Source organism: Schistocerca americana, chromosome 2 (assembly GCF_021461395.2).
Source record: "Schistocerca americana isolate TAMUIC-IGC-003095 chromosome 2, iqSchAmer2.1, whole genome shotgun sequence".
In the NCBI taxonomy this organism is placed as follows: domain Eukaryota; kingdom Metazoa; phylum Arthropoda; class Insecta; order Orthoptera; family Acrididae; genus Schistocerca; species Schistocerca americana.
The window spans coordinates 155720550-155746551 of record NC_060120.1 but is presented as its reverse complement, the minus strand read 5'-3'; the positions used below and the strand labels follow the sequence as shown (position 1 = coordinate 155746551).

The window sequence follows — 26002 nt, the reverse complement described above, 5'->3', positions numbered from 1 at the left end:
GTTCGATTGGGTGCACATCTGGCGAGATGGATGGCCAGCACATAAATTGAAACTCACTGCTGTGTTCCTCGAACCACTACATTATACGCCTGGCCTTGTGATATGGGGCATTATCCTGATGAAAAATGCCACTGCCATTGGGAATGATGGTCGTCATGAATGGGTGCAGCCAGTGCATGACATTCCTTGGCCGTCATGGTGCCTTGCATGAGCTCCACTGGGCCTTTGGGTATCCACGTAAATATTCCCCAGAGCATAATGGAGCCGCCGCCAACTTGTCTCCGCCCCACACCACAAGTGTCAAAGAGCTGTTCTCCTGGATGATGACATTTTCGAGCCCTCCCATAGGAATGGTGAAGGAGGTATTGGGATTCATCAGACAATGTAACGCTCTATCCCTGCGCCAACGTCCAGTGCCGGTGGTCACGTGCCCATTCCAGCCATAGTTGCCGATAAAAATGGTCTTAACATTGGAACATGGGTGAGACGTTGGCTGTGTAGGTGCATCATTTGTTCTGTGCACCATATGTTTAGACACACTTGTACCTTGCCCAGCTTAATGTTATTTCCGCCACTGTTTGCCGCCTGTCCTGTTTTACCAGTCAGCCCAGCCTTCGACGTCTGACATACATAATGAGGGATGGCCGCCCAACCCCACGACGTCTGGACGTGGCTTCACTCTGACCCCGCCTCATGTTGAAGACACTCACCAAAGCACTCCTCGAGCACGCGAAAAATCGTGCAGTGACCGAATTGCTCCTCTCGAACCTCGAGACCATGACAATCCGCCTTCAGTCACAGATAGATCGCGCGCCTTCACCTTCTTCACATGGACAGCACGCTCACTGATACTAAATGCACGGGCTTATATGGATGGTAGGTGTGTAGTTATAATGTTCGGGCTGATCAGTGTATTAAGTGTAAGAATGTCATTACCCAATATAATTTTTCTGGAGGGTAGTGTAAAGTGGAACATGTACGATTAACTGCTCACATAAGATGAAAATATAAGAGTTGTTGCAGAGGAATGCTGAATATTAGATAGATGCATCGAGTAACTAATTAATATGTACTGCGGGGCATTGGAATGAAAAGAGCATTAATAGAAAACCGAAAGAGGTGCGATGAGTTAGTAAAATGTAAATAATTAAAATATCTCTCCTCCTTCTAAAATCTGAAACCTTCAGTCTTTAAAAATTCCCTGATAGCTCTTCACACTTATTTTCTAAATTTTGATCATAATGATTTAGGTGATGTTTGAAATACCGTTGGCAACAACAAATTTTTCACAACTTATCACTATGTTGAGCTCGTTGGAAAGCGTAGAGTTTTCGCTTCGTGACAGGAAAAGGGTCAGGGTAGCACAGCAGAGATATGCGGTTGGCATTCAGCCGTTGCTAATGGTAATATCCCGCCACCATTGGCCACAGGTTAAACAGTTTCACCAGTCGTCTTCTGGCACTTTTCCACTTGGCCCCGTAAGTACTGGGTGCTTGTATTAGCGTGCCACTGGTAGAGCGACTAAGGTAATGGTGCTCCTTAAGTTAACTTTAGATGATGGTTTATTTCATTTATACCAGTCACAATGGTTAAGCAAGTGTTTCCAGATCATTTTCATTTCCACATATTCGTTCGACGGCGCATATTTCTGTGGACTTCTAAAGCTACCCTTCGATCTGATAGTACAGCGACCGGGTGTTTTGTTCTACCCTGTAATGTTAAAGGATCTTTAACATTATAGATGATGTTGGGGTTCCGTATTTATTATATTTCACATGTTGTTTTATAGGCCGTGGTTTTGGATCATTCTGAAGTGGGCACCTTTGTGTCTTGCGGGATAGCATCCGAAGTTTAATTCCCTCACGGGCTTGAAAGATAGTGTCTATGGTTAAATGGTGTTCTAAAATAGTAGAACATAAAGCGTAGAATCCAATAATAGCTGTACATTTCACCCTATAAGGCATGTCAACATGAGTAAAATGACAGCGTACACGTATGGAAAGATGCGTATTTTAAACTCCTTTTTCCAGGGACTCCGGAAATAGCTCCCGAAACCTGATGCATACAGCTGACACTCATTTGCTGTTTGGTCACTTGAATAATAAAAGATTACAGAACAACCGTTGCTGGGCTTCAGCATGTGTTCAAACGTGAGCAATTTGAGTGATATCCGTTTTCTTAATTATGCAGTTCCCATTCCCTGGGCTGTGATAGTTCGTGTGTCCTCATTTGTTTTATCGATTTACGTCACCAATGTGCTTATTAAGGGACGGTTTGTATAAAGTTTGATCTTAGTTCTCAAAAAAAAGAAAATTAACCAATGTGCCTTTCAATCCTGTTAATGCAAAATGGTTGTGATAAGTAAAAGTGCTTCTAATTTTTAGCATGTCACTACATTCATTTAATAGTTATTGAACCTCGCTGAATTCATAACGTACTTCCTTACACTGAGGGAGTTCCTAATCCACCTCTTATGATGCCAAAATATATTAATATGCAAAATGTCTAACTGAGCTTTTGAAATCAAATAACAGCCAACGATTAAGAAAAATCGGAATGATTGACTTGTAGCGTCACCCTCCTTTCCCATCTGCTTCCCAATAGGGGAATCAGTTAGTTCAATCCTTTTTATATGTTGCACCTATTAATGACAGAATTACTTAACCGATGGGGCCAGTTCTATATATTGAACCCAATTAATTTTACTGATGTGATGGAATAATAATGACGACGTGTGAAGAGGAAAATGGGGTGAAGATTTGAACTGAAGCTTGTGTTAGGGAAATCATTGGACTGTGCAACAGGGTAACCACAATGCTACTGTGATCTAATGACTAGCACATCCCCCGATAAGTACGAGACCTGGGTGGAAGACAGCCATGGCACAAATCTTGAACTCATTCCTTCAGCACATATCACTATCTAATTAAGTTTGATCGGCATGTAGAGTTATGAATGTGACGAATAGGAATGTGAAATCAGTCCGGAAAGACCCAAGATGTTTTTAGTATAGTTCCCGAAATAATTGTTAAAAATGAGCGCATTTTGCAAAGCGGGAACTCAAGACACATTTTTTTTAGCACCCCATTTTCAAAGTATGTACAGGAAGAAGAATCCTTAAGCAAGTTGAAGTGGATAAGGGTTGTAACAGACAAACTATGGAGAACTACATCAACCTATGTTTCTGATGACCAGTTCAACCACTTGTACGATTGTTAGAATTTTCGTTTTCTAACTGATCCGGTTATAATTGTAATTATGAAAGATCTAAATAAATCACAAATTTCACTTCACAACGTTAACACCATACCAGTTTCAAGGTGTCTTAGTTCAGCTTCCGTGTCGATATAGATATTAAATGCATAATATTCTGATATCCGTTCTGGTGTTTCATATTTACACGCATGTGTGATTGATCTGATTTATTGATTTGATTTATTGTTTCTTTAGAGACCTGCTGCCTTACATTTTATAATAGGTCGTTCATTTTACAGCTTTTATAGCTAGATTTCGAAACGTATTCCATATTACAAACAGCAGTTATTGTTTTCAGCAACTACAATGGCAGTAATAATGAATTAAGCATACATTAGAAATCGAAAGGAGAAAACGAAACAAAAATTATTCAGATATTAAGATGATATGATGATTGATGATAGGAAAAACTTGGATAATAATAGAGACAGACAGAAAGGGCGATGTTACTCTATCTGAGCTAGCCTGATCTGTAAGCCTCGGAAATACTTCGAGCCTAGCAGTCTCGATTCGCTATACTTTAATTTACATGTGGCCATAATTGTAATTATGAAAGATCTAAATAAATCACACATTTCACATCAAAACCTTAACACCATACCAGTCGTATCCACCTGTTATAAGCACACCGGATATAAAACTTAGAATCACTCCAAACATGACTCTAATACCATGCATCACCGCGTCTTGCCTCGGTAATGGTCCCAATTTTTAGAGGAGGAGGGTCCACAAGCCAGGAGATCCAGATATTTTGCTTTAGTCAGTGTTTATCAGAATAGAAGATCTCGGGGAATCTACAGAAAGTGCCTCAGTCTAAAAGGGTGCAGAGTAAATGCAGGCAACCTAGCAACAAACCGTACTGTTGTTGCACGTTGTTGCAACCAGAACTGGATGTGCTATCAGAAAACACCGAGTTGCAAAGCGCTATATGTAGGGAAATCTGACTACAGCCGGAAATACGATCAGACGAATATTTTACAATGGACCTAAGCGTGTTCAGAAAGGATATATTAGATACAGTTGGTGGTGGAGTGTTTTTGTCTGCCAGAAGTGTTATTCTCCCCATAACAGTAAGCTACATGCAAAACTAACGTTGCTTTTCCTTTGGGAGAAGAGAGAATGATAATCTATCGCCCTCATTCAAGTGTTCAAAAGCATTCTTTTCAGTCAAAGTATATTTATTTTTAGAAGCTTTGCGCGAACTGATACTGTTGTTCTTTCCATTTGGATTTCTCCAACTGTCACCCTGTCCACACTGCGGATGGCTGCATCTATGCTAGCTATAATTTTCTCAATGGACACAACTCGCATGCTAGGGGCAACATTACCGACGTTAGTAAACTCAGACCTTCTATCTTTAGCTAACTGATGTCCAGGTAAATCATGGGCAGTCACTGGCAGCCACAAGTGGTTGTCATGAAAAATTAAGGAGAGAGACAGTTAGATCTTACTAAACATCCCTAAAATTATGACCAGAAGATGTGAAACTAAGCGTTATACAGATTCCAGTATGATGATGATGTCTAGCAATCAACCACCTTCCTGTGACACCAAGAGGATACCAACCGAAACTCGTGACTGGACTGCGTCTTTCTTGGTAGGGAAAAGATCGTAAGGTATCTTGGAGTGTTTCGACAGAAGCAAAAATAATTTCAAGGAGGCCTTAGGGTGGACGTATTTGGGCTCTTGCTGTTTTTATTGTATATTAATGACCTGACAGACAGTGTTAGAATGGGCATAAAACTTTTCACAAAAGATGGAGGCATGTTTAAAGATGTACTGTCTGAGGCAAGTCCCACAAAGATTCAGACTGTGATGAGATTTCTAAATAATGCGAGGACTGCCAAGTTGTTTTTCATTATCAGAAATGTAAAATTATCAACCTGACGGAACACAGATATAAGGTAACCTATGACAACAGTTTCAATTAATCACAACTGGAGTTATTGAAATTATACATATACTTGGATGTATCAATTTTTAGGGCTATGAAATGGAACGATCACATAGGCTCAGTCATAGATAACGCATGGAACAGATTTTCTTTCAGAGGTAGATTGTTGGGAAGATGCAGTTAGTCTTGAGAACAGGCTGTTTATAAAGCAGTAGTGCAACTCGTCCTAGAAAATTGATCGGGTATGTGGGACATGTGCAAAATCGGGCTGGGCAGCTTGAACGTATACAGAGAACGACTGCAAGAATACTCTCATGTTTGTTTCAAACGTGAGGGAGCCTCAAAGAAATGCGCTACATCTGATCTGTGAGATGCTTCAAGGTTACAGATCATGGGAATGCAGCTGTGTCACGTCTTCGAAAACCATGGCTGCATTCTCACGTGTTGTTTGGAACATTTTACACACTGGGAGAAACTCACTATTCACAGTCTAGGAGTGTACTATAACTCCCTACATACTGCTTCCGTACCGACTGCGAAGACAATATTAGACTAATTACAGTGGTCATTGAGTCATTTAAACAATCACTCATCCTTTCGTAGCTCCATATGTGAACTGAAAGGCAAGAAACTCTAAGAGAGGTAAAATGAGAAATACTTTCTAAAAATGAAATTAGAAATGGTTCACAGTGTATAGCTATGGATGAAAATACTTATCTGTTGAACCCATACTTCAGCTTTGTTAAAATTTAATTATTTTAGGACGAGGTATCTGTGGAACTGCTACCTGCCACAAGATTAATGAAATATTTGTATCACTTTGTTACTCCGTTTCAAAAACTGCAAATACATGCGGATGGCTACAGTACACGTATAAGTTGCAGAATGTGTATTTATTCAGTACCACGGTGACCTGCCATGCAAAATTACAAAAAAAATTATAAAAAATAGTAAAAACTGAAACTGGATGTATTTGTTACGTGGGAGTAAAATGCGCTAGAAGAAATACATGTTCGGTGCACTTACACTAAACTGATTCCAATTTTTTACAAATACTGTATTATCGCATACTTCTGTGAAGGAAAACATGAGCTGATTCATTTCTCATTGCTTTTCTTAGCTTTGCCATAACTACAGTTTCTCCTGGTGAAATGCAAATTATGGCACTATATTTTTGTCAAAACGATCACACGATGTCTGTACACAACTAGACCGGTTTTATGACAGTAAAATGTACAATATTCGCAGAAGCCATCAGGTTGCAAGATGAAAATGGGTTTCCTGCAGTCATTACGAAGTCGACAATACCATAAGTAATCAGTGTCCCCAAATGAACTGCCCTTTTTCTGAAATTCACCTGCTTCGACGTAGTAGTCAATAATTGTTATCACTATTAACTAATAAATATATTGCACCATCAGTTATGTCACCAGTTGTTCAAAGTACCTTAGTTCACCATACAAACGGGAACACCATCAACATATCAACTGTTTACCACATCTCTTATTGTTATTGCATCTTAAATGCTTATATTCCGAAAAGTCTGTTTGCATTCATTTCAAACGACGATCGCTCGACATACAAATTCTTTCTCTTGTTTTATATTTTCAGTTACAAAATCATCATGCAATTATTTTGTCAAATGTGAATTCGTCGTGTATTCTATCTTCTATCTGAACTGCAACTGGACTGGACTGAGTCACATTCAAGCGATAATGAAAACCTGAACTGAGTCATATAATATCATATACCCACCACGAACAACACATCTAACCTCCATTAGCGTGAAACTCTTACTGCACTTTGCGTACGTAAATGCTAAATTTCCTCTTATGATTTACAGATTTCTCAGTAAGAAACAATCTAAGATTGCGTGTAAGTTGTTAAATCTTAAAACTTATTAGTAAGATGAGCGCTACGATCATGGTACGATAATCTTCAGATAGTTAACACTCCATGACAACGGCTGGGAAGAGTGTGCCGAGGAGCAGGTCGCTGTGTAGCGCCATTAAACACAGCACTTCAATTTTAACCACTTACATGGGTTGTTAGACTGCTACGTTGTAAAAAAAATTATTTTGATTATGATCGCTCTTTTCTCTGAAATTTTCTCCAAAAGGGACTTAATTTATACGATTAGTCACCACTAACTTCTGGCGTGCACATATCTGCAGGAAAATACTGTTATGTGGAAGTTGTGAGATGAAGAAAATAGACAAAAACGACTCTAGTGTTCCACCGACCTTTTTGTGGTAATAGACACTGAGAAAACTGTTCGAGAAACGGCAAAATCCATTTTTAATTGTCCTTATACAACCTCTTTCTTGGAAAGGAAGATGATTCACTTCTCCCAAGAATTTATTTATCGTCATGTCATACTGTAATATACAGGATGGAGAAAAATTGTGATACGGAATTTTAACCCTGGATAGGTCATGTCAGAAGGAACCAAAATTACTAATGTGTAGGTCGACAACGCACAATTTTTAAAGTACGGAAACTTGGCGCCACGAGCTACGATTATTCGTGGGATTGCCCTGCTGCTGGAAGCTCGGGACAAAGCGTGACCGCGAATGCTTTGCCTGCTGGAGATCGCGATGTATGCAAGACGGCCCGCACACTCGGTGGTAGCGCGCCAGCTTTCCACTCTGGGGGGGCCTGGGGGCGAATCCGCCGAGGTCCCGACACATCCATTGTATTTTCATGGCACCAGGAACAAACCCGTCAACAGCTGTTAGTTCGCATCTTTAACAAATGGAAAAGGCCTTTCTTGTAGCAATGACATTATTTACTTACAGCAGGTGCTCGAAATGGCAACCCTCTGACGCGACACGTGCTTGATGACGTCGAACAGTGTTTTTCTGAACTCTTTCAAAGATTCCTGGCATTTCCCTGATGTGATTGACGGCATGTTGAATACGTTCCATTAGTTCCTCTTCGTTTCTGGGTGGTTAGCATCAGGGTGGATGAACTAGAACCGTGAAGAATCCCCACAGGAGAAAGTACGGTGGTGTGAAGGATGGTGATCACGGGGACCAAGTCCTATTAGCACCTCTGCCAAGTACCCGGCCGTCGAAGAGTTCATTTAAATATTCGCGCACAGCACAACTGTTATGTGCGGGCAACCCATCATGCTGCAACCAGATACGTAGCTGCATATCCAGGGGAATGTCTTCCAGCAGGCCGGGTAGAGTTTCTTGCAAAAAGTGGAGGTAATTTGCCCCGATAAGTTGAGGAGGTAGACGGACCGGCCCAATCAGATAGTCACCCACAATGACTGCCCAAATGTTGAGCGAAAATCGTTCTTGGTGTCCATATCGTCTCCAAGCGCTCTAGTACTTGTCGTAGGTGCTTCCTCGAAGTGCTCGAGAACAATCTCTCCAAATATAGCATCCCGTCATGTTCGAGGTCTTCCAGCATCACCATGATATCCCGCTAACGAGCCTATGACGTGGGGATTTCCCCTTCCCCAGTAATGAACGTTTCGAGTATTGTAAAGTCCATCCCGATAGAAGGTGCACTCGTCGGTAAACAACACAATGGCGGGGAAGTCGGGATCTCATGCAACACGTCGCAAAATCCTAGCCTACGTTCGCAGTCCGCCACAGGACTTATGTCTTGGACATCCCTCAAAACCTCCCAGACTAACCGATGAGTGACCCCCATATCGTCTCCAACCACTCGAGTACCAGTCGCAGGTGCTTCCTCGAAGCGCTCGAGAACTATCTCTTCAAATGCACCATCCCGTCGTGTTCGAGGTCTTCCAGGATCACCATGATATCCCGCTAACGAGCCTATTTCGCCAAGTCGCCGATGAATTGCTGTAAACTTTTGCGGGTGTGGGACCGCGCGACCGCAACGGTCGCAGGTTCGAATCCTGCGTCGGGCATGTGTGTGTGTGATGTCCTTAGTCCTTAGGTTAGTTAGTTTTAAGTAGTTCTAGGGGACTGACTTGCTGGGTACCGTTCCTCATGCAGCCGTCGAGCTTCATGCACATTACCGTCAGCTAGTTCATAAACAGAAACCATATTTTGTTGTTCTTCAAGCGAATACTGTGCCGCCAGCCGCCATTCTTACTGTATGACTAAATCACAGGTGACGTGTGTTTGCTCCGAAGCGAAACTTACGTGTGAATGCCTCTGACGTGAGGTGGAGACAAACAGTAAGACCTATTCGACACGTGTGCGTATCACGATTTGAGCAGTGCCGGGCAAGGGACATTTGTATGTGTGGATCGACAACCACAGCGCTACCCGTCAACTGCCTAACGGCAACAGGGCAATCCCACGGCCATTCGGAGCACATGGCGCCAAGTTTCCATCGTTTAAAATTGGTGCGTTGTCGACCTAAACAACATTAGTAATTTTGGTTCCTCCTCGCATAAGCTAACCAGGGTTAAAATTTCTTCACACAATTTTTTTCCACCCTGTCTTACGGAGGTAATGAAATGCGCTTCCTTGTTGGAAATACGGAAGCGAATTATAATTTAACTCCTATGACAATGAAACGTAATTGCTAAGTAATGGATGTACCCAGCGAGCAAGATAACAACAATATGAAGAGCGGGGTAGATGGTAAGTAAAGTGTTTGTGACTGAAAACGTCATAAGCAGTCTGAACCATCTGAAGTATGAAATGTTGGAACATTCACGCTCCCCATCAGATTTAGCGCCCTTTCACTTCCATTTAATTCCACATCCAAAGACTTTTGTAGTTTGAAAAAGCTGGGAATTATATAAGGTAGTTAATGGAAGACGTAAACGTATATTTTTCACGCTCACCAGATTCACAGCTCAGAAATGGCATTACGCTGGTGGAGGTAGATTCTGAATGGTTGCAATCAGTTGAAGATGAGCTACTCCAGACACTAAATGAATTTTGGGTGCGAACAAGCAGACTTCCAGTTCACATCTCCAGTGTTTAATTTTTCTCTTCATCTTTTTCTTCAGCCTTTGTTTCGCATCGGCACAGGGTCGACATCGTTATTGACGGTTCTGACATGGTTAACTTCGGTTTTTTCCAGATGCTCTTCTTGTCGCCATCCCATTTCCTCTTGGGACCTAGTATGTGTACCCCAACTATCTGAAAGTACAGTATTTCATGAGAAAATAATTGAATGTTTCTTAAATGTCAGCGAATCGTGTAATTGAGGTAGGAATAGGGTGCCTGCCCAATATTCAGGTATAGAGATGTGGAAAACCACCTGAAAACTACATCCAGGGTAGGTGGTACACAGACCCTGGTCTTTAATTAGCCAAATGGGTTTGATCTAGGATTGGCGAACCTTACCGTCCTGGAAGCGGCGTTTTAACATACATAGGTACCCGGGTGGCTAAATCAAAATGCTTTACTTTGCCATCGAATATCCATGACGCTCTGTGGAATGTTTTACAGGTAAAGTAACTAGAATGAATAATTAATCCCAATTTTTCTTTCCAGAATTTTCTCAGAATATGCATTATATCAGTCGTAAGGAATATTCTGTGTACATACACATTTGTTAAATGATGTTTAGAAGTTTTAGCTTCATTAATTGCTTTCATGGCCAATAAGGAAAATTCAACTTTTAATTTGGAGTATTCCATGGAATTGAGCGTGGAATGGTTCTGAGTAAGAAATGGGCGACAGTCGTCGTTGCTGTCTGCTAGCAATATCATGTAAAGCTAAATTTTCTGTGCATTAGTTACAACTCTAAGAGGCAATGGAATTTATTCAGAGCTTATTGGTAGTAAATACTGACCCTTAGGGATGTTCGTTGCTTATGGGTGCTCACATAATGTAGCTGTTAAATAGTAGAGAATACCGTGGTCAATAATGGTCGTGTACTACAGCATATACTGCAGCAGGTGTGACAGTGTTCGATGGTGGTGTGCACAGAGGCAGGGCTGCATCCACGGGGAGGAACTGCCGTACGTGTTCGGTGCGCCGCTGGTGGGCGGCCTCGCACACTTCCCCAGGAACTACACCAAGACAGAGGTGCTGCTGGCAGAGGCCGCCATCATCTACTGGAGCAACTTCGCCAGGACTGGGTAAGTAGTCTACAGCTAAATACCGTGTTTAATATGAGATGAAAGAAATAAGGGAATCCCACAGGGTTCACGTTTAGGTCCACTCCTATTCTTTGCGTATATGAATGCCCTTCTACTTAACATTCAAAGAGCTGAATTAGTACTTTTTGCTGATGATGCCATTAGAGAAAAAACAATGAAGGAGATGATACATGATATTTTCAATAGAATTATAAAGTGGTTCTCTGAAAATGGACTCCCCCTAAATTTTCGAAAAACGCACTATATTAAGTTCCGTACAACGAATACAGTCATACAAACAACTCATGTACCACACGAGCACGCATTAGTAAATAGAGTAAAATGATACAAATTATTGGTATGTTACTGAGATTCTGAAAAATCTTTTCGTATAATTGGTGATCTTGGAAACACACGAATCAACCTCCTAAGATATTTTTCATATTTCTAGTCAATAATGTCATATGGAATCATTTCTAGTGTGACTCACCACTTAGAAAGAAAATAATGATTGCACCAAAGGCGTAGTAAGAATAATATGTGGTGTTCATACTGAGACATCATGTAGGTTCCTGTTGAAGGAGCTAGACATTTTAACTGCTCCGCCACAGCACATACATTCACTAATGAAATTCGTCACAAATAATACATAACAATTTGAGAAGAACTGTCATGACCATACCTACAACACGGCTGGGATAAATTACCTTTATTACTCACGATTAAAGCTGTCAGCGGCTCAGAAGTGAGTCCAATACGCGGCAATTGACTCGTTCTACAACATCTCGATAAAACAATCATTTAAACGGAACAAGAGAAAGATTGAAATTAAATGAATGTAGGTGCATGAGTGTGATACTATTCTGACTGTGTGAATTATTGTGAGTGTATGAGTGAGGGTGAGTCCTTGTTTTGGAAGAAGACGTTCCAAAGCTACGTTGCTTTTATTTTATTTGTTTATCTTTCATCGTTGCTATTTGTTTCGGGGAAGTAGCTCAATTTTGAACTACCTGAATCCAGCATCGCCATTGTTCATAATTGGAATGAAATCCCATAGAAAGTACAGTTTCACTTCGCATACGAAGTGTGTTCATGCTGGATTTCATCTTCAAGGATTGGTTGGTGACAGGTGTAATTGCTAGAATATGGAGCTACAACCGTGAAATTTGTAACATGGACGAGAGCTAAATAAGTGAAATAAAAGGCACTACTGTCGAACGTCTGTTTCCGTAATAAAACATTATCAGTTACGAATACACGACTTATATTCTACTGAGAATTGATGGAGAAGATCATGTAAACTGAGTGGGTGTGTAGGGAATCTCGTTAGTGTACTGAGTAAGTGAATTTGTAATCAGTGGGTATATGTAGTGCCCGCGCACAAGATTCCGAAGCTGATTTTATTCCTGGATACAAACGACGTCAACACAGTACAAAGTGACAATAGCTTGAACTGACGACTGTAAACACATACATTCAACCACCAGTAAATTCAGGGTGTATACAACCCGGGACAACCGGGAGATCCGGGAAAAACCCGGGAATTTTTTCATCCGGGAGAAAACCGGAAATTTTTTAGAATTCCGGGAATTTTTCATTGTTTCAGTTCACTGTTAATTTTTTGTAATTTTGACCGATAAGAACCGATACTCTAACAAAGGATATTACAGTATCCCGCTACTGAAGGATAACACTTCAACAATAAAACATAAACGGGAGAAAAAAAAACGAAAATAACTTAAATCGCAAAGGAAATGTGCCATATACAACAAGGACACACAGTGCTCATGCAAGGGTGTGCCAACAGCAAAATGTGTTAAAGGCCTTAGGAAGACTATGCAATGCTTCATAATAACAAATTGCCTCCGATGAGCGTGAAGTCACAACTGTTTACTTTAGATTCGTTTTAGCAGGTACGAGCGGGCTCATGCGTATGTGCAGTTGAGTCGCGTTTGGGTGGTAGATTCTCTCGCTTATGGCTATAGGAATGTGGCTATTGGCTGTGCAAGCAGCACAGCAAGCAGCTAGATGGCACCAGGTAAAAGGGGTGCCAAAGTCATATTCTTGAGGAAAAAAGAACTTGTTTCACAAAGCGCTTAGCATCCAGCGCACGTTGGTCTATCGATTATTCATATGATTTTGAAACGCATCACTGTTGGTTTTTGAACATTTTTGAAAACATTTTAAGTTGATTTCTGAATGAATCATAAGTTGATTTATGAATCCGTGATGTCTCTGTCAGGAGAATCCTCGTCGCATCTAGAAATAAACTTTCCGCAGACAAAAGGGGACGGGGCAATACGAGCTGAGCGGAGTAAAGCCGAAAGGATGAATGCCAATCGCTGTCTGATTATGTGGTTGATTGGGTTTGCGAATGATCAGCGTTGTTATAATTACTTGCGAAATCCATAGATTCAGACTACCAGAATGGAAATAAACGACTAACAGGAATAACAGGTGAGAAAGATTACGTATTATCTTCTCGGTGTATCCAAGAAAGTGAAATTTTGACAGAATTTTTTTTGGCCAGATCGCTACACTATTAAGGACCAGTTGTACAGTCACCGGTTAGCAGCTGCTTTAGTTCTATTCTGGAAGTAACGCGGAAAATGTGTTGTACGAACATGTAACAACGCCTAACCGGAGAATAGTCGCGGGGTAACTAAACCTATGATTGTGGCAGGGTTAGTAAAATTAATCGACGAACAAATTTTGACAATGGCAGGAATAGCTACAGAATTGGTGATGACAAAATTGTTTGTTAGAACGAGGAAGGAGAAGACACGGGGACATCACACAAATTATGGAAGAATGAGACGATTCCAAATTTATATAAAAATTTCGTAATACTACTTTTCGATCTCATGCTTGAGAAACTGGTGCGTATCAATGAAATGTGAAACTATTTCCTAACATAAAGCTTTTTGCTTGTAGTAGGCCTAATAGGCTTTTGAGATTTGTACCCGTGAATTATATTCTGTTGTGTTATAAAAATGACCATTTGTGGCAAAACAGTCTCGTTTACTTGGCGTGTGCTACAAAATTGGTGCAGTATTAGAAAGGCCTATTTTGTTTTATCTAGTAGACAGTGACAAAATAGACGTAATCAGATCGAGAAACCACACAAGTCTTGAATATTACTTGTATTAACAGCTTTTTCAGTGTTAGATAACGACATATCGATATTTCATGTAGCAAAACGTTTGACGAGCTTTGATGAGGTAATAGATTCCTTCGCAGAAAGGAAAGCAAGCCCTGTAAAGCTGTAGCAGGAATAGAGAGAAAAAAATGCTAAGAGCTAATGTTTACTTTCTTGCTTGTCTTTTGTCTTTATTGGCTTTGAGTATCCTATACTTAATTTTATGTCACACAGAACAGCAAGTTATTAGCTAACAGGCAATAAAGACTGTAAATTTTCTGAAGAGTTCTTGTTCTCCAGATTACAAATAATCCCATCCGCTATTAAATGCGAGGGTTTTTTTATTTTTTTTTAAGAGGGGCAAGCCTGCTGACTGGGAGCAGGAGAGGCACCACAGGACATTTCAGTTGCCACTTTCTTGAATATAGTTTGATGGCATCCATTACAAAATTTACAAGTTTGCTGTTTGAAGAGGCGTGGCACTGCACTTCGGGCCGGCCGATGTGGCAGAGCGGTTCTAGGCGCTTCAGTCTGGAACCGCGCAACCACTACGATCGCAAGTTCGAATCCTGCCTCGGGCATGGATGTGTGTGATGTCCTTAGGTTAGTTAGGTTTAAGTAAATCTAAGTTCTAGGGGACTGATGACCTCAGATGTTAAGTCTCACAGTGCTCAGAACCATCTGAATCATTTTTGACCTGCGCTTTGGCACACTTAAGATCAAACAACATGTCTTACATTTCCTCGAGCACATATGTTTTGTTTCAGACTTTTCAGAAAGATGTGCGCTACAAGATAAACATACGTTTGAAAATTCGATTTTTCTTTAGTATTGACCAGGTTAGCAAATATCGTAGATCCGAGGCTGATGTGCAGCGCAGTTTGAGTTATAGTGGGTAGTCTCCATGTGACCCGTGTTTACATTTAGTGATTTTGCTGTTTCTCCTTCGTTTACTCTCATGTCAAATGAAAACAAAACGGATATGTGTGGGCGGGAGCTATCAAGTGAATGAAAGTACATTCACACAATTACGGAAGGCTAAAATATGTACTTAGTTTCAGATTTTATTTCATTTCCAACTTTCTGACAGTCAAGCAATAAACGCCTTGCGGAACAATGAAGTTATTTTTGTCTGTTTGCTAAAGAAATTTGACTTTTATTAACTTTTTCCGCAGAGTCAGTCAATGCATTTGAAACGAAATGTTTAATTCCACATTACTTGCTAGTTTCAACTTTATGCTGCATTTCAAGTGCACGTTTTCATCTTCTAGCACGTATGACAGTGTGCTATAATAAAGAACCAAACATTGTATAATAAGGTAGTGGTGCTCCAAGAAAATTTACATCCCGAAAACCACATTAAAAAGGTTAATGTCAGGTCGAGGTCTACTTCATTGGGAATCTGGACATACGAATGTGCACTTTAAATATGCATTTTAAATGTATACATTTTAGTATGGTTCACGAAATACCGATGCTCTTGGAGTATCCTCTGATGTCTTGTTTCTTTTATGACACAATGTATGATCTTTCAAAGTTTTACACGTACATACGGGTTTCCGACATCATGGTAGCTGTGCAAGCGCGGTGTCGCCTGTTATCTGCGCTCTCTGGCAATTGCTGAAACGAACCTATTTCTAACAGGTCGCGGGAAAATATTGCGAATGGTGGTTTGAAAAGCGTTACTTTCAAAGTAAATATCCTCTTACGTAAGTTGAACCATGTGCGAGAATGTACCATGAATTTCTTAAATCACAGAGCGTTTGCCTCTCATTTAAAAATAAACTCATTGATGACGAGCCATTTAGAAGAATTTCGAACCCTGAAGATCAGACATGTCATTATTAAAATTTTACTGACACATTTGTGTGATATATCTTAAAGTGTAACACGCGCAAAAAAGATCAACATTATATTGCGAAAGCTTAGCTTCTCTGGCAGTTTATTAACCTTAGAGAACAATATTATATGTGAAAGCTTTTTTTTCTTGTAGCAACATTATGTAGATTAATTTAAACTATTAACTTTCCCTGTTTGTGTCTTCGTGCTACTTATCAGTGATGTTGCTGTTGGCTGACTACATCACTTGTCCTATTCTCTGAATATCTGATGTCATCAGCTGGCGAGATCACGTGGCATGAGCTATGTCCGGCTTACAAAAGCGCATCGCAATCTCGATTTAAATGTTTCGGAAAGTAACATGCGGTGTTTGGCGGAATTGCAATGTATACTTTCGTAATACGAAAATACGAAGCGTACATGTTGCTGCACATCAAAGATATTTCCAAAACGTGTCTTTTCTCCTGAGTTTCGTTTTCTAAATTGCCGGAAAATTCAACGCCCGTGTATAAAACCATCACCACTCAAAGGATTGACAAGTTTTGCACGGAAAATATACTGTTACCTAACATGGAAAAAGTGTGTTTTCACCCGGGAGAAAGTGTATTTTTAATGGGGAAATCTGGGAAACACCCGGAAATTTTGTTCCTTGTCCACGTATACACCCTGAAATTGTGGGCAGCCTGTGTTAAGTTGTGGACATGAGGCTGTAGTATGCCAAAATTGTTGGGTCACAAACAGCAATGACGCAAAATGTCTATATATAGTGTGCAAGAGATTTTCCAGAATGTTTTTGAAGAAGAGAAGATAGTGTGCAATGTTTGTCCCACAAAACTTGATTCCCAAAAAGCTCTATTGAAATTCAAACGCCTGAAGCATTAAGCTCTCTATCTTAACTTAATTATTTTCAATTTTTTTAATAATCCAGTCAGACAAGGTTTTGAATGATGTACATACCAAACAAATATATAACTTGTTAGCTTGATATTAGCTTTTTGTCGAGTTCAGTAGGCTGTAACTTCTTATGCCTATCATTAGGTATGTAGTGAAGGTTCCCGATAAAAAATGACCTTCAGCACACTCATTGACTTTGAATGCATCATATCGTAATGCCCTATCCCTCCCCCACTTCCTCTGCTCCCCCCTTCCCTCCCCTCTACGTATAAGCAAATAATAGCCTAGTCTTTCAGGACCTTCTAAAGTGGACCTAAATAAAAGTAACTCAGTTGTGCCAGTGTGAAATAAAAAAGAAACTCCGAGATCTGGGAGGCAATGCAGCTGTGCTTCATACAAACCAAAGCAGTTACGTTTCACATCCCTCTCCCTGACTTCATAACGAAGTATTAAAATGAGGCCACAAATGATAATGTAGCTGCAAGATTCTCTCTTCTCTCTATTGTGTACACACACACACACACACACACACACACACACACAACGCACATACACGTGTTTGTGAGGTTTAATGATGGACAGTGGTGAATAATGGTGAATGGAGAATGATGTTCAGTAGGGTATGATCATCTATAGAGTGTGTTGGTCAGTTGAAAAAGGTGGTCAGGGGAAAATGATGGTCACCTCAAAAGGTGACTGCTGTCACTCTTTTGGTGATATTAAGTGGCATAGCTTACATGGATCGAGGTCATTATCATGTTATTGGATGGAGCAATTAATGGTCATCATTTGACATGTGCTCTCTCTTTCTCTCTTACATGCACTTATACACCTGAATTATTCACTGTATTAAAAAAAAGAAAGAGTCAAGGATTTCGGTCATATTCCCCTAGCAGCTTACACCATTTGCAGCTAACAACCTCAATAGGTGACATAATCCACTGCCTGAAACCGTCCCCCCTGTGGATGACCCCCCTCCCGAAGTAATTGATATCTCTTCCAATATGTGACGCCTTCTGCACTGTGAGAACAATGGTACTGACTCACCATGTTCATCATTTAAGAATAATTATGTATGCTATGACTAGCAAAATTATTACAGAATAAATTCTATACTCTGTATAGAAGACAACAATGCGATAAGCAACCGTTACGAAATCAGGCCAAGAAAGTATAGATACTCAGTCTCTACCACACACACACACACACACACTCACTCATACATACACACACACACACACACACACACACACACACACACACACACACACACACGTACATGTGTTACGAACAACAGCACAGCAACTGACTGTTTGAGAAAGAGAAAGGTCAATGCTGCACATATATCCTCACAGCTCAGATTTATGATAAAACACAGTCCGTCCCAGTGAGCTGTGTGTGTGTGTGTGTGTGTGTGTGTGTGTGTGTGTGTGTGTATGACTGAGAGTGTGTGTGTGTGTGTGTGTGTGTGTGTGTGTGTGTGTGTGTGTGTGTGTGTGTGTGTATGACTGAGAGTGTGTGTGTGTGTGTGTGTGTGTCTGTGTGTGTGTGTGTCTGTGTATGTGTGTGTCTCTTTCACCACTTAAAACAATTTTTATGGTAAAAAGTGATCGGTTTCGGTCTGTGTGAGATCATAATCAGACCTGCTACTCCATTATTTCTGTTGGAAATGGGGGGTATGGATCAGATCGAAACCAGTCACATTTTAGTATAAATATAAATTATTTAATGCAGTCAGTACTGTTTCGTAATTAAATTATATAATGTAGGGAATGGAGGGAGGAAAATCCATACAATAATATACAGATATAAATTTTGTTACACGAAATTTTTCAAACAATATATCACAGTTAAGTAACTTCATGGCAGATGAAAACTGTCTCTTGCTATGGGACTCAACATCAGGATCTTTGTCTTTGAAGGGTAATTGCTCTACCAACCTAGCTACCCAAGCATGACTCACAACTCATGTGCACAGCATTACTTCCGCTAGTATCTCGTCTCCTCACATCCTCATCTCCTTCATGTCACTACATACTCCGCTGCACATTTAAAATTACATTTTGGAAGTAATTCGCAAACCTGCGGCTAAGCAAAGTCTTAACAGTATCCTTTCTTCTAGGAATGCTAATCCTTCAGGTTAAGTTGGAGAACTTCTGTGAAGTTTGAAAGATAGGAGATGAGGTACTGGCAGAAGTAAAGCCATAGCGACGTGTTGTGAGTCATACTGAGGTACATCAGTTGGGAGAACACTTGTCTGTAAAAGTCAAAGGTCCTGAGTTCACGTCACTGTCTAATAGACAGTTATAATCTGGTAGGAAGTTTATGGAGCACCCGCTCTGTTGCAGAGTGAAACTTTCATAGTGGAAACAATCCACAAGGCCATATATCCAAATAATCTTCCTTTCAGGAGTGCTACTTCTGCAAGCCAAGCAGAACTTTTGTGAAGTCTGGACAGCTGTAAATGACTTACTGTGGAAGTAAGACTGTGAGTATAGGTCCCGAATCTTGCTCAGGCAGTTCTGTAGCTGGAGCGCCTGCCTGTGAAAGGCAAAGATCCTGGTTTCGAGTCCCAGTGTGGCACACAAATTTAATCTGCTAGGAAGTATCCCATCACTATGTGCTTACAAGATATGCTTCATATATTGATACTTGTGATCCTTGGGTCCAACAACCCTCTTTTATATTATTACAGCACAATGCTTACTACATTTTCATTCAGTGAGCTAGTGGCCTTGGTCTCTTAACCTTCGTTTAATTACACACCCATTAAACCATTGACAATTATCTTTAAGTCCAATAGGTTCTTCTTATTCACATCAATTCTCCAGTCTTTGTGTGTAAATACGTAGCCCTTAAGCAACATTACATATCTTTCGTGCACCCACTCGTTAACAAATATTGCAGCTTCTAAGTTAGTTCATCCCATTATGCTGTTAGGACTGTCTGCCTCAATTTTCCCAGCTTATTTTTCACAACTGTTTCAAAATACTATGTATGGTCTGTTTCTATAATGGTTGCTTAGCGCATTGTTGTGTTCTATACAGAGTATAAAATGGAATGTTTTACCTTAAACTGATAGTGATCATTTGCGCTTTTACCAGAATTTATCCTGTAATAACTTTCCTAGGCGTAGCTTACGTAACTATTCTTACATTATACACTCCCACTAATTTTTGTGTTTTGGGGTCGATTGGTTCTACTGCGTTAGCATGGGTAATAGGTCAGACCCCCGTCAATCCCCTGAATGCAAGAAGGAATTTGTGAAACTCTTGTTTTTGGTTACTCGACAGGCAGGCATTCTGGCCTATTTTATGTTCTCGCCTACTCGCATTTCTATCTGCTCTATTTTTGCATATCATGCACACACATTGAATATTATGTATTGCTTCTGCTACGACTTGTCTCTGTTGTTGTCTCGGGCTTGTGGGAATTTAATTATTTCTCTTATTTTACTTACGGCTTTTGGATGTTTAGAACAGTCGTGGGTGGTACTTGAGTTGTGATATGAGGCAATACATTTGTCGAGTCTTGGAAGTCTCGTAAATGGGTATCCCAAGTGTTGAGCCTTTTTTTGCAGTGTAGGCAGCGTAATGTCCCACATCTTCCACCATGTATTGTGGCACGTCAGAACTAGGGTGATACTTCCAAATATATGCAGGTTTTATTCTGCTCCTTTTTAGTCTGGCTCGCCATTGAATCGACCTGTATTGTGGCCCACTGTGCCACAACAGCTTGTTATCCCATTATTCTTGTTTCAGAAAATTTTTTGTCAGGTCTTTACTGATGTTCCTTCCTGTTGTTTTTTTCATAGGTGTATTGCTTGTTTTGAAATTAGTACTGTTACCACAAAAATGTACGTGTGCCCATTTGTAGTACGGGTAAGCGGCACCATCAAGTCTGTTGTGAATAACAGTTTCAGTTTAGTGGGTGTTATGGAGTATGTGGGTGCTCTTGTTTGGAATGTTACATGTTTAGCCCGTTGACAGTCTTTACACTTTGCTAGTACCATTCTTATTCACCTTTCCATATTGTTGAAGTGACATGGCCGTTTGATTTTGAGACAGCATTTCTTTGATCCAAAATGACCATAACTTAGATCTATGTACCAAATGTGTCTGTTAATTAAGTCATTTGGTGGAAAAATATTCCATAAGGCACTACACACTTCGTCAATAAAACAAGAGGTCATCACGCAACAAATAACGTGCCTAATCTCTATTTATACTTACCCTTACATTTGTGTTTGATCTTTAGTGTTTCTGAAACCTTCTCTTGTTCTGTTTCGATATTTTTACAAGTTTTAGTAATAAAGTTTTCAAAAGGAATGTTACTTATATAGTAGACTGAAAAATGTTTCTCGTGTGAATTTTGCCTTGTGTCGTCTTTACTGTACCTTGGCGAACGTGGTACGGCACCTGCTATTCAATTTGTTGCTTCAAGTATATAAATCGCTGTGAAATCACATTCTAGTAAACTAAGCACTCACTGGGCGAGTCCTGAATACCTAGTGTCGCCCTCAGTATACATTCTAACGCTTTCTGATCGCTGTATACTCTGATATTTGTGGCAAATTTTTGAAACCCCATATTACCGCTAAAGCTTCTGTCTCTGTTATGGAGTAGTTTCTTTCACATTTGTATAAAACCTTGCTTCCATATACAATGGTTTATAAGCTGTTCGTCCTTCTTGCTCAAATCGTTGATATATGAGCACTCCCAGTACTTTTTCGGCCCTCTATTGCCATGCAGAAACGCTGCGTTAGGTCTAGATCTGATAGAAACGGCGCTGCTAATAATGGTGCCTTTAATTTCTTAAATTCTGCATCATATGGTCTGTCCCACTGCTAGGGCGTTTTTCTCCTGACAGTGCTCGTAAGTGAAGTGTGGCCAAATTAATAATTAATATAATTTATTCTAAAAATTGACAATTCCTAAGAATCCTCACTGTGTTCTACGATTTTTGGGTGTATCTTACTGTCTAATTACTTCTATTTTGTATGAGTCCGAGGCAATTCCTTTTGCTAAGGTAATATGTTCTAGAAACTCTACCTGTTTTGTTCCAAAGATGGACTTCGTTATATTTATCGTTGCCAAATGAGCTTTTAACTTTTCAGTGAGTTTACTTAATGTTTGGTTGTCTTGACCCGATGTACCCACTGCTATCAAAATATCATCGACGTAGGAAGTTAACCTCTCCTGTAAATCCTTGTCTAGGATTGTTCCCAAGCCGCCTATAAACGCCGCTGAGGTGATATTGAGTACGAACGGAAGTCTTCTAAATTGGTAGCATCTACCAAATGCAATGAGGGCTGTGTACTGTCTACATTCTGGTGCTAACTCAATTTTCTTAAACACAGACCTCAAATATAATGACGTTTTTCCTCAGTTTTTGCATCATCTGTCACAAATTGCAGTTGCAAGTAGTCCCTGAAGCGAATGTGTTTGTAATTTTATCTTCGAAGTGAATCACAATGTCTACAAACATGACACATCCATTTCTCATGCCTAATATTGCCTACCACTCATTGAGATAATCGGTCCCCTTAATCATTTCGACGGACAGCTTTGGAATGATCACGAAATTGGTTTCTCTGTGGCGTTCCTGAAAGAGAGTTGTAGCTCTAATTTGAGTTACGATCTTACTTGAAGGTCCAGTTATGGACCCCTTGAATTTCCAATTTCGTGTTCCTGGTTTCCAAAATGGCACTTTCTACTCCGCATTACAACGATTAAATAAATATTCCGAAATGGTTGTTTGCTTACTCCAATTGTCGAGCATCGCTTTCACCTCTGTGTTATCCATGGATACTTCGACTGTCGGATGAACATCTATTGAAGTCTTGGGTTCTACCTCTTTTACTAATGCTTCTTCTAGTGATTCATACTAGAGACAATTTATTTCCCTTGTTTCCTATTAGAGAATTTGCATCGCTTGTACGTTGTTGAATCGATCTTCGTTTTTCTGTAGTCTGTCTCGTATTAAGCCGTGAGTTTATCTAATGTCAGGTAACTGGCTTCCAGTGGAGTGGAAACAGTGATTCTCACTTCTTATTTTCCTGCTACCTGTGTTCCTACGGGTCATTCACTATCCTGAGAGATTTCTCTGTCTTCCCCATCCGGTTCAAACATTTGTATTAGGCAGTCTAAGCTTGCATCATCTATTAGATTATCAGTCTGTTGTGTCCCAACATGAAATTTTTACTTTTTAGCCCCATCTGTGTACTTTAAGTATCATTTTGTTAACTTTTTACGCCATAAGCAAGTGTAAGGATTCTCCTGATTTCAGTTCTGAGTTTAGGTGAGAGTAACCCACTGTCATCCTGGTTTTTCGCTTCCACGTCTAGTCATTTCCGACGTTGTCCCGCATTAGGTGGTCTTAGCTCCAACTGTCGTGCTCTAATAGTTGTACAATCTTTTGATTGCCCGGATTCTGTTGTTGTCGAACAAAGGTAGAACACCATTAAAGATTTGGTAGCGTGGCTGGGAACTATTTGGTCTGCCTTGCCCGTTCCAAGGACCCCCATACGTATTTGAGTTGTCATTTCCGTTGTTGTTTCTGTTATAATGGAACCCGTTAACGGTCCTATTTATGTTATCATTCGATCTACTCCAGTCTGCGTTTTGCCATGTGTTTGCTATTCAATATCCGAAGGTACTGCCGCTCCTCTGTCTATCACCGTTACCTTCTCCCTGATACTTTCGTTTGCGTGTTTCTTCTTCACTAAATGTGAATTCCATGAACTCCATCTCTCTCAGAACCCCTTTAAACGCTAGCACATTATCTCCTGTTCTTCCTAATAATGACTGTTGATAATGAATCGGAATTTTCATCGTATGGAAACATATCAGCTCCCCATCACTGTACAGTGTATCGAGAGACTGATTTCTTTTCGCAATGTTCTAAAAATATTTCAATGAACTCGCCTCCCCACAAAGTTCGATAATGGTTCTTTGGAGGAACCAATACTTTAAACGATTTTGTGCTTCAGTCCAGCAGGATATTCTAATAAAATATGTCTTAAGATCGTCGTATGACATGCAGATCCTTACCACTCTCTGAATCGTTACTACTACGCCACTTTCCATGTGGGGGATACAAAGGCCAATTTGTACGCTAATGGCCAATTCTCCGCTAAGCCAACTTGAAACTGATTTGTAAGGGCATGTGGGAGAAATGTGTTTCCATCCTCTTTATAATGCTAAAAATTCCTGACTATCAAGAAGTGGTCGTTACGAAATTTATTATTCTGAAAATTTTTTGGTGCTGACTCGACCATCGTACCCCGTCTTCCACCTGTTGTGTTCACATTGTTACCTCCTTCTTGTGGAACGGTTATCGGGTATTTCAGACTTCTTAGATGCGTATTGCATCGTATTAACGGTCTGCAGTTACTTGTGTCTACTTGCCCTGTAGTTAACATTTTCTGTATTCCAGATGTGTTTCGAGTCCTTGAATTACGCCTGTCATCAGTCCTGTGTCTTAACATGCCAACAACGTCGAACTGTTATACGTTACAGACTGTTCTACACTGTGTCTTGATACACAATGCATTGGTACATGTATACCTGGGACTGGTCTAGCTTGACATTTGCCTGCATGCACTACCGCGTGCGCAGGTCAAATCAGATTTTGTTGCAGCATTATCATATCTGTTTGCTTTGAACCTGGTTTAACGCCTCGAAATTCGTGTAATTTTGACTACAGATTGTCTGTTTCTCTTGTGCACGTTTGATCATTAGTTCTTTGCCCGATCTACTAAGTGGGGACTTTTGTGCTTCCTACACTACACTCAGTTTCGGTTCTAGATGTCTTTTCGCATTCTTTCCCACTGCGTGTACTCCGTTTTTCGATAGTAGTCTTTGGTCACTCTCCACGCTTCAGACACTCCATGTCTTACTCGTATTTACTCAAGAACAGCTTTACTAAATCTTGTAAGGTTACACCCCCTATTTGTTTTTGGATTCATTTGTGGGAATTCTATTGTTGAATTTCCTTAACGCGGGGCATGTCGCTTTCTGTCGTGCACCCGTTTCTTCTAAAGCTTCTCTCGCTCTACACGAAGGGCTATTCGCTATTATTTTTTATGTCTTTCTTCGCGCTCTAGACACTCTTTTGAATGACGTCGCGTGAGGTATTTAATTCGCCTCGGATTTTCGTAGCCGCTTTCTGTACGTCGCAGATATTTTTCTCCTTATGTTCTTATTGTGATGCCGGTTTCTAATAGCATCGTGGCCTGGCTTCGCGTCCTGTCTTTTACGATCTAACTGTTCACTTAGTGCCTTTCTTTATCTCTCGAATCTCTTGATTTTTATTTTTTTTTTTTTTTTTTTACTTTCTGATACATCTCGACAGGCTGTTGATATTTACTGACAGGTTTGTTTTACACTTACGGTAATTTTCCGACTCAGTTCCTGCAAATCTTCGAACATGTCCAGTTCGTCGTCGTGTTTACTGTCCCTCTTCCCTGTTACCATTGCATGCAACCTTTCTCTGTTTCATTTGTGAATTTCCGATTTTTTCTCCCATGTACACAGTGCTGGTGCACTAACATATAACCCTTCGGTATTACGATCGCTACGATCTTGTGACCTTCGATCCTCTATGATTACGTCTGCTGCTTCCAGAAGTCTGTCACTTTTAGGATGTGACTCTCATTGTTCACTTAGTACCTCCGCCTCATTTTTAGTCTCCTGTCCCACATCGGGCTGTATACGATCAGCGCCAGGCTGCTCAACCAGCTCGGTCTGGTCTAACACCCTCCCCCCACTCCCCGCCTCACAACCTGGCGGCTCTGTTGCGACCTATCCCTGTTTGCGATGTCGAACCGGAGTGACACTCTTTGTCCTTCTAAGTGTTAATGCGATTGGCTCCTTGTCAACATGTAATTATAGGATTTTAGTTTTTTCAGGAAAATAATTCATGTTTGTATCTGACGTCTCTGATAAAGAAA

The 26002-nt window shown here is 40.4% G+C and overlaps 1 protein-coding gene across 1 annotated transcript in view; it reads left to right on the top strand.

Moving 5' to 3' along the window:
• LOC124593845 (neuroligin-2-like) overlaps positions 1-26002 on the top strand; it is a 158312-nt gene that overhangs the window by 83016 nt on the left and 49294 nt on the right. Inside the window, exon 4 of the mRNA XM_047132193.1 lies at positions 11026-11177. Within this exon, the coding sequence (XP_046988149.1) occupies positions 11026-11177 (152 nt within the window). The remainder of the gene's footprint in view (positions 1-11025; positions 11178-26002) is intronic.